This window comes from Echinops telfairi, unplaced genomic scaffold (genome assembly GCF_000313985.2).
Source record: "Echinops telfairi isolate 266 unplaced genomic scaffold, ASM31398v2 ScPeMD7_4;HRSCAF=17, whole genome shotgun sequence".
NCBI lineage: Eukaryota > Metazoa > Chordata > Mammalia > Afrosoricida > Tenrecidae > Echinops > Echinops telfairi.
In genome coordinates, this window is record NW_022103900.1 from 3,486,728 (window position 1) to 3,496,965 (window position 10,238).

Below are 10,238 nucleotides of genomic sequence, written 5' to 3' on the forward strand. Positions count from 1 at the left end.
TTGAGAAACGATGTACAAATGCGCTTTACACAATTGATGTGTGTATGGATTGGGATAACAGTTGTATGAGCCCCTAATAAAATGTTAAAAAAAATAAATAATTCATTTGTACTATACATTTATGATATTTGCGTTTTGTGTAAGTATGTAATCCTTTTTTATTTTTTAAGAAGAAGCTATTTCAAGGAAAGACTTTAAAACAGGATTTTAAAGTATTTTTTCCTTCTATTTAACTTTTTCAAATCTTATGATGCATAAGGCTAACAATTCTTGAAAACAAAATCTCTGATACATGTCACTTGGGTGACATTCCTGTCTGAAGAAATCCACTCCATGCGATGAAAAGACTTGTTGCCTTGCAGTCAGACCTGATAGGAAAAATAGTCCGTGTGAAGCTGGCACTGTGCCTTTTTGACTGATGGTAAGATTGGATGGGGGCAGGAGGACAGTTTAGTAGAAGACACATGGTTGGGGCTGATGAAAGTCTTCAGAATTAAGTAAGCAGAAAGGTGATCTTTCAGCTCTCAAGTTCAGGTAAGAGCAATACTGACTTTACATTGAACCACCACTAGGGGATCTGAAGTGAGTTGAGAGTTGAATTTGGGGTGAAGATCTTGCTGCTACCCAAGTTCATTGTTTCTTCATGTAGCTCCGTGTATTGTCTTGTGTGTCGGTCCTGCCTCGGGATTCAGCGCTGACCTTCAGAAGGGTAGAGACTTCCTTCTAATGGCTGGCCTCTTTGTTTTCAGGCTTTCATAAGACGCTGTTTGGCATACCGGAAGGAGGATCGATTTGATGTGCACCAACTGGCAAACGACCCATACCTTCTCCCCCACATGAGAAGATCGAATTCTTCAGGAAACTTACACATGACTGGGCTCACAGCATCCCCCACACCCCCTTCTTCAAGCGTAATTTCTTACTGACTTTACTCCAAGAGTGGCATGATACTTTTGAACCGTTTCCAGATGCTCTCTTGAGTTTGAAAACATTGGAGTGGTTTTTGGTTGTTGTTGTTGTTCCTTTGTTTGCTTTTTCCTTTTTTATGTAGGACATGGTTGGAAACTCTTGGTGAACTCTAAAGTTCATCATAGCCTCGTTTGTATGCGAGTGGATCATGGACAGTGACTCTGTGTGCGCCTCGTGCTATATCGTGAGCGGGAGGGTGGCTGCCTGCTGCACAGACACAGGAGGCCCGAGTTCAGACAGGAAACCAGTGGTGTTGGTCTGTGTGAGGGAGCACTGTGCGTCGCGGTGATAATACCTAAGTACGCTTGGTGGTTACTGGAGAGTTCTAATGCGAAGGGTAGTTTTTCATTATTTCAAAACACATGGGGAAAATGAGACCTGTTTCTAACACATAAAACTACAGTGCCTGGATACTTCCTTCAGCATGCAGCAGCTGCTGAAACCAAAGCAAGAACTGAAAGAAAGACAGCGACCTTTGTTTTGTAGGAATGGAATGTGAACATGAGAACCTTTGGACAGAGTTGACATTTGTCATTTGCCTATTCTGGCTTTTACCAAGTTGTACCTCGAAATTACGTGTCCGTTTGTTCCATTGGTTTTATTAAAGGGAAAGCTGGGGACCTTAGAAAATGAGCTGCTTATTTAGAAACCAGTTGAATTCACTGGACTGCAATGTTTTCAGTGTTTTCAACACATTCGGGTTCTTAACAGGTGTTTTTCTTTTGTTACCAGGCCATGTTCATTAAAAAAAAAGAAGTGGTAGTATATAACCAAATGCAGACCAGTTCTATGCAGGCTAATGAGAAATCCCCTTCCAGCTCGATTGTAAATTGTTGTACAGATGTCATAATTGAATTACTAAGTTTCAGCAGCTTATTCTTGTACAAATGTTTAAAAAATATGGCTTTTCTAATTGGATATTGTATTTTTTTTAAGTCTTCTTGAAGGCGCTTTAATTGCTGCTAAATGTTGCTTCTTTGCTAAAAAACAAAAAACAACAAAAAAAAAACTAATGACCTCCTCAAAGGTGCAAGTTGACTGTATATCCTACAGAAAGATTAAAAGCAGACATTCATTCACAATCAAGGCATGTAAAAATGATCCATGTTGGGCATCTACAGTTCTTCAAATCAGTTTCTGGGTTCTGGGGCTCTAAGCCCATAGATACTCGATTTATAAATTATTCGTGGTTATTCTACATTTCTAAAAGATTCCTATCAGTAAGATGGGGTGTTGGTCCCTTCAACAAGTTCTTGTGGTTTGTACAGATGCGTTAAATTGTGCAGCATTTCTAACTGCCTTGTGTGGTAGAAACCATGACTCCACTCCTGTAGGTTCTTCCTTCTTGTCACATCCGTAATGCTGATGGTGACACATCACTTGTCCATGTTACAGAACAAGGAGGCCATCCTTCCCACAGACTCGCACTATCACTGTACAGCTCAACTCTTCTCCTGTTGCAAGCCATTTTGGTTTTTCATTGTACATAGACACATTGTCTTTTTAAGATGCTGCTGAAATTGTAGAGAATGTAGCCAAAACAGTAATAAACAATGACAGTTAAAACTTAAAGATTGAAAAATTACATTTGAAGGGAGCTTTGGAGATTTAGACTATTAAATAACTTGGCTCCTTTACCTAAGAATCAGCTGAATAAATTCTTTAAGTATACTTCAAGACAAGAATAAAGTGTTTCAAGCTGTTAAAGTCAACATAATAACCATTATCAAGGCTAATCCTGGGTAAGTAACCCATAGCGCTATCAGGAATGGCTTAAGGGCTATACCTGTTGCTCAGTAGATTAAGATAGAAATCCTATAAAAAATATTGACATGGTAATGGAATGTTAGCATTGATTGAGTATATTAAATAACTGCCCACAAATTTTTAAAAATTTATTGTCTTGAGTTTTCATCTCTCCGAATCATAGTTCTATGTTCATATAGTAATTGTTATTTAAAGTAATAAACTAAAAGAAAATGTCTAATTTTATTTAAAATGTTGGTGGGCTGAGTGTTAAATAGACGCAAATCTAACATGGTGAAAAAGCAGCGCAGACCTAGATCTCTGTTTTACATTATTTACAAGTAAATGGATGTGGCTGGCTGGCCAGCATCAGCACAAGGACAGGAACACAAGCCACACAGCGAAAGGCCTCCCTGCTCCAGGTCTGGGAATCAAAGAGGTAGGATAGTAGTTAGCACAGGAGACCAGGTCCTCTCCGAGGTTGATCTGGACCAGTGGTATCTTTCCACGCTGGATAATATACCAGTAACCCAATAGGAGCAAAATGGCTGCCGGGACCCAGTGGACTCATTTACTGTTACCATCACAGGGAAAATGGACTCTCTTCCTTTGGCTCTAATCCCGTTGGGGCCCTCATGTGTTTTCTAGACTTCTGATGTCAACCCTCAGCACTGACGCAAGTGAAGACAGCGTATAATCTCAAAATCTTGATTTAGGTGTATGTTGAGAGGAAATAGACGTTAGTACAGACACTCTCCTAATGTGTAAGCCAGGAAGGGATAGGTATTTGCTTGTTTTCCAAAAATAAAGACTCAAATCTGTTCTTTTTTTGTTTACCCACCACTGTCCCCTCCTCCTAAAAGAACCCTTTCCATTTAAATGTTACCTAAAATGTGAACAAAATAAATTTCTTCTACAAATACCTCATTACATGAAGCCAAAACGGTGAGGTGTTCCAGTGAAACACTTAAAGAGCATAGTGTGTTTTGTTTTGCTGTCTCATCTTGACTCATTAAAGCAGTACTGTTGGGTACATGATGTCATTAGCCCTGGTTCAGTGCTGATGCCCACCGACGGCCCGCTACATTGTTGGTCTGTTCTTACTTGCTGTTGGTGTGAATGTCGGTAGCCTTGTTGACACCTTTCAGGTCACACTATCACGTCTTTCTCTAATCCCCGTTTAAATGATCACATGCTGTCTGATCCTTTCCCCCTGAATGCAGCTAGCTCAGTGTTCTGAAGACACAACAGTCTAATTCTGAAAGTACCTTTAAGTTTAGCAGCTATTTTTTAAATTCGAATTTTAGTCCCTGGGTTTTGGGAATGCTGCATCCATTTTAGAATGCCAATGACTTGTCTGTCAATTCAAATTAGCTGTATTTCCTTAGAATGTGCTGATCTCCATAGACCCCCTCTCTGCTCCTCCCTCTTCTCTTTAGACACCCCCTAGAATTGAAAAATGTTGAATGAATGTGTGTAAACCAGCTTCAGAATTTGTTGACAACCACCAGAGCAGGTGGCTAATTTCTAGTTGGGATCAAAATGCACAACTTCCACCTGGGAGTGGTCTCACTTGTTAGTATGAACGAGGCAGATCCTGCGGAAGACAGCCCTAAGACGGTGGTGAAGAGCTCGGGTTTGGGGACTGCACCCCTGTGTACCAGCCTCCTTGTCTGCAGGTGGAGTAACCGTGCCGAGGTTTCGAGGAATAAGTGCACTCAGGACCCTGCCCAGCATGTGGTAAATGCCACGTTAATACAAGCTGCTGTGACCCTTATACACTCAAAGTGATCACGTTTGCCCTATTTGCAAAATGCTACCTGCTTTGCTGCGGCAATGGATACTTTTAAAGAAATAGTTGGTTTACAATTTGTCCTCAAATTTCAACCAATGGGGTGATAAGGTTACCTGGAACTAACGGGTGGAAGAATGCTGCAACAGCAGTTTAAGGGAGAAACAAGCAAATAGTCACACCATGTAAATGCTGCCAAAGGAGCATGCCCTGGTCTTACTGTTTAATCAGAGGCGATTCTGCCACACATGGCAGCTTCTTTGCTATTAGCGCCCGTTTGAAGTGGGGTGAATGTCGGCATCCCAGCCTTACAGAGGAAGCATGCAGATCTTGAGGAGATTGGCGTTGGTGAACTTACATAAGCTGTAATTGGCAGGCTCAAAACTAAGGCACAGCTTTGGGCCTCCAAATGAGGGCCTCCTAACCATGTCAACCTTTTGGCCTCAACTTACAAATGTGGTTCGCTGTGTGCAGTTTTTCATGTAAAGAGTCTCAGAAATGCCCCCGGACAATTTTACAGTGCCATGCTCTATTATAGGGTCACTATGAGCGGATAAAGACTTGTCGGCAATGAAGTTTGGGGGGATGCATAGTTGCAGGGGCTGTGTGACCCCAGCAGTTAACCTACAGGTTAGCTGAGGGTTCAAACCCACCTGCTGTTTATGGGAGGAAGATTTGCTTCTGTAAAGTTTTACAGTCTTGTAAACCTTGTGAGGCAGTTCTAAGCTGTCCTGTGAGAATTGGCCATGAGTTGTGTGTGGATTGGTTTTGTTTTTTTTTAATGTGTGTATCTGCTTAGTCTGAGGCCCACCTGTCAACTGCATACCTGTCTCCTTCCAGTACACACAGTGTTCCCCAGTGCACACAGCTGCTCCGGAAGTTTCCACATCCATGCAGATGACTTGTGGATTGCAGACCCAAGTACACGGCTCCCACAGCTCCACCCTTTCCACTTTGGGGATAAGAGTTGGATTTCAATGAATTTTTGCTTAAGTTGCCATAAAGGTAAAATGTAACAAAATTCCTAATGTTTCATTTAGACAATGAGGTTAAACTTTACCAGTGTGTACTGCTGTCCCAGAGGTATAAATTTGTATATCCATATGCAAGGGGCTACCTAAAAAACAGGAATTGTGCTGGACAGAGCACAGCTTTCATAGTGCACATTTTTCATGAGAGGCGAGCATCAGGCAACTGAGTGAGTGCACCCAGAGGCGTCACCTGGGAAGGTTCTCTCTGGTTACGGTGAATTTTTTCATAAAAGTTTTCACTAGAACCTACTTTTTTTGTGATGACCGATTTAAGAGAATAGCGTGTGGCCATGAAATTGTGTTTCCTCCTTGGAAAAAATGCCACAGAATCTTGTGATGTAGAAGATAGCTTACTAGGACAGTGTTATGGGAAAAATTCAAGTGTACAGTAGTTTTCCTCATTTCAAAAAACATGAAATGTTGATTGATTACAAACCTCGTTCTAGACATCTGATTTCCAGAAGGGACAAAAATTTTGACTCGTGGTGAATATGGAGTTTGTTCCACCAGGTCAGACTTAATCAAGCTTTCTATTTAGAGGTTCTGAAAAGATTGTGTAACAGTGTGCGACATAAAAGGCCTGATGTGTGGCAGACCGGGGACTAGTTTTGCCACCACGACAGTGCACCTGCTCAGTCAGCCATCTCAGTGCGCCAGTTTTGGGCATGTCTCTCTTGCCCCACGCACCAGACTCACCTGACCTCACCTCTGTGAGACTTCTTTTTGTTTCCGTGAATGAAGAGGAACATGAAAGGACGGCGATTTGACGAAGTAGAGGTGGGAAAAAAAGGAGGTGCTGTCAGCCATCCAAAAAGATGAGTTTGAAATGTTTCCAAGAATTGCAGATTTGACAAATGTATTGTGTGTAATAGAGAGAGTACTTTGAAGGTGGTAAAGTGGTTTTGTAAAAAAATTTAAATACATAGCTCTGAGAAAAATTCTGGTTGGGGTGGGGGGTACCTCATATGTATCTAAATGTGCACACATACGCATAGTTAGAAACCCTTTAACGAAAATGAACCAGGATGGATGGCCAGACCGGCATTACTCCACATACAGAGTTATGTAGTAAGCTTGTTGAAAGAAAGCCAGGAACTTAAAGCAACTTAGGTATACTTTATGTGTGTGTAAGTACCGCTTCCCTGAAAATAAGACAGTGCCTTATATTAATTTTTGCTCCCAAAGATGCGCTAGGTGTTATTTTCAGGGGAATACCTTATTTTTCCATGAAAAATACGGTACACATTGTTGAACAACAAAAAAGGAAATTAATTACCTGTATACCGTATGGTAGTAGTTGTCATCACAAATCAGCATAACTAGACAAACTGAATCCTACAGTATCAAGAATTTCTTACTACCATTATTTCCATGTACAACAACCTATGGCACATTTACTCGTACTTCCTGTCTGCTCCAGCTGCACAGCCGCCAACAGTGAGCTGCACGGTGGCGCCCACCGCTACAGTCCAGAGTTAACGTTAGCTTGGGGGGGCCTTATTTTGGGGGAGGCCTTATTTTCAGGAGTTGCCTTATATTTCAGTGAGGCAAAACTGCAAGTAGGTCTTATTTTCGGGGAAACATGGTATGTTTCACTAAAAGATTTTTTTTGCAGGGGCGATGAATTTGAACTTAAAAATCAAAGATTTTTATATCTTGATTTTTTTTTTTAATGACAAAATAAGGAAAGTATTCCTCTTGAATAGTAAATTGCTTGATTTGTAAGGAAGACTAAGGAAACAATTTCTGGTAACGGGTATAGGGGATGTTCGTTCTGCTAATAACCCTGAAAATTGCTTAAGCCAAGTCAGGTTTCAGCTTCCACAGGGGACTGTCATGTATAAATTTGAGTCTTCACATCTCTTGGAGAAACTATATTCAGAGACAAAATCTGGAAACTATATAAAGAGTGGCTCTTGGAAATTTTCTCAATTTGACATTACTTAGAAGGAATGGCGTTCCTGCACTAAATTGGCGGCCTGGCAACGAAAAGGGAAGTGGCAACATGGCTCTGTGTTCATTGTGACAGGGACCCTGCAGAGAGCACTGTGCCATCTCGTGCAATAGCCAACAGCCTTGGCACCAGGGATATTTTTTTCACCCAAGATTTGGATGAACCCTTAAAGGAAACATTGGCAGTCCCAGGATTTGCCATGACCACGCAGTTAAAATCTTACATCGAATCCTGTCACTGCAGGAGTAAATTCATGGGTGAAAAATACGGCTTTACGTTGTACTGATATGGAAAGTGAGACTGCATCAAACGCATTGATTTTAGTAAATACTGTTAATAATTGAAGAGTAAAATAGGTTCTAAGTGGTGTCTGGTAATTTCTTCTGATAGTCCAGATTAAAAAATCACACAGGGGTCCGTGGGGGGGGTTACCCGTCTTTGGTTTTTTTCCCACACCTTAATGTATAAAATGCTTGTTTATCCTCTCTCCCCCTCCCCCCCCCATCCAAGGATGAAATGGTGTAACCAGATAAGAGAAGTTATGGGAACAAATGAACCATCCCAAACAAGTTTTTTTAAATCCTGCAAAAACCAAAGTGGGCCGTAGCTCTAGGGAGCTCCCCAAGGCAGCTCTCCTCCATGGGTTGACGCTGGCACCATAGCCCTGGTGGAACCCTGCTTCTTGCAAGACCAGAAGCGATGTATTTGGGTGACTGTCACATAAGTAACGTGCTCACACTTTGGGAAGCAGTCTCAACCCAAAACACAGGGTGGGGTCTCCGGTGCATAGTGTTTGCCTGGTTTTGAAGCTACATGGGGCAAAACACTAAAATGTTGACCTAGCAATCTAGGCTGGAAGAACCCAGACCCTTTGGGGAGGGAGGTGGTAACTGGCTTGCTAGGCTCTCCTTGGAAGCTGCTGGAGGTTGTGCCTTAAGAAATTCAAAACACCTAAGCCTGGCCCAGTTTGGCACCATGCTCTCCACTTGAGATTTCACTCTACTGGATAGACAGGAAGGGAAATACTTAGTACTTTTCTAAGAAAAAGATGCTTAGTGAATCCAGAATGTAAAATTCCATTATCTATTTGAGATCTTCTCTAACAGCTCAGGAGGAGGAGGAGGCAGCTTTCTGTTCCCTTAAAAAGTGCATGTTGTATTGGGGATTTGGAAGACTTAACCATTGGGGACCCAAGCCCCACTTGAAATCTAAAATGTAAAGATGCAAGTTAGAAAGTTGCTTGAGAAACGCTCTAAAAACTCGGTTTATATACTCCCTGGTGACATAATGGTTACACATTGGGTTGCTAACCAGAGGTTCAACAGTTCAAAACCACCAGCTGTTCCTTGGGACAAAGGCAGGGCTTTCGACACCTGTAAAGAGTTAGAGCCTCAGAAGTCAGAATCAGCCTCATCACAGTGAGTTGAGAGGGACTGAAAACATACACCCTGTGGCCCATGAGAAACAGCTGCAGGGCTGCTCAGGCAGCCGCCTGGGGAGGTGGGGCAATGAAGTGGGTGAGGCTGCCCTTCTCCCTCCCCTACGCCAAGGTCACTTTGAAGCTTGCTGTATGACGTGCTTGCCCTCCGGAGTCACTGGCTGCCCCTTTGCCAGCCTGCTGGGGCAGAGATACCAGCTGCAGGGACCAGCTGCCCACCACTAGATGGCTACCACGTTGAGCCAGTTCCAGGTGCGTCCTTAGAGCCGAGAGCCCCAGCATCGCACGTTTGTGGGGGAAAAGGAAATCTGGCGTTCTCATTGTGGCATAAGCCGATAGAGATGCCTGTTGGGATTCGAGTCACGGGCCACCTCGAGGGGCCCTCGCGGGACCCAGCCTCGGGGCTCGGGCGCAGCCGCGCCGGCTGCCGTGCCCACGTGCTGGGGAGCGCCCAGCCGTCTGATGGAGCAAGCCCCCGAGCGGCTGCCGGGCGGTGGATTCCGACTGCCGGGCACTCGCTCCCACGAGTACGGAGAAGCCAATGGCAAGGCCAGCCGCGGGGCCCCAAGACGCCGTCGACTTCCTCAAAGACCGCGGCTCGGTTCTGGTCGGTCCGAAAGGAGCGCCTCCGTGGCCCGAGCAGGTTGACAAGGGACTCCCTTGGGCGAATGTGCTCGGGCTCCTCGCCGTCTACCCCTCAGGTCGACAGACTGGGGTGGCGGGGAAGCGGTGGGAGACGTCCCAGGTCTCTCCTTCCGGGGGCCCTGCGAGGCGGGCGCAGAGACCCCGCGGCCTCGGCGGCAGCTTTCCCAGGCTCGCGCCGCCCTCTGGCGGGCAGGGCTGCGCACTGCAGGCCCTGCTCCGGACACGGGCGGACCCGGTGCCGCTCCCCGAGCGGGCGGTGACCACGCGGGTGGGGTGGAGGGGAGCGCGGGTCGTGCCAGCTGCCACCGAGCACGACTGCAGGAGGGCAAGGCGCACTGCGGCGGCTCCGCGAAGTGGTCACAGAACTCGGTCCCCGTGCCAGCAGACCTAGCTGGATTCCACTCCCAATGGGCAGCTTTCCTGCCCGGAACCCGGGGAGCCGCGGGCCCGGCCTTCTTTGTTCCTGGAGATGTGGGCACCTCCTGGAATTCCTAGGGGAAATCGCCCGGCGGCTGGCTGGCACCTTGTACCTACTCAACATTTCTCTGTCATTCAGTTTTCTCAATAAAACATTCCGAACGTTTTGTGAAACAGGTTACAGAGCACATCAGCCGTCTTACCGTCAATAATTCAAATACATTTCGTTTCAACCCACCGACTGCA

General features: G+C 44.7%; 1 protein-coding gene across 1 annotated transcript in view; it reads left to right on the forward strand.

Annotated features, from left to right (window-relative positions):
• TLK1 (tousled like kinase 1) overlaps positions 1 to 3,681 on the forward strand; it is a 94,168-nt gene extending 90,487 nt beyond the window's left edge. Inside the window, exon 20 of the mRNA XM_004703749.2 lies at positions 750 to 3,681. Coding sequence (XP_004703806.1) covers positions 750 to 926 — 177 coding nt within the window. The 3' untranslated portion in view covers positions 927 to 3,681. The remainder of the gene's footprint in view (positions 1 to 749) is intronic.
• Positions 3,682 to 10,238: the final 6,557 nt, after the last annotated feature.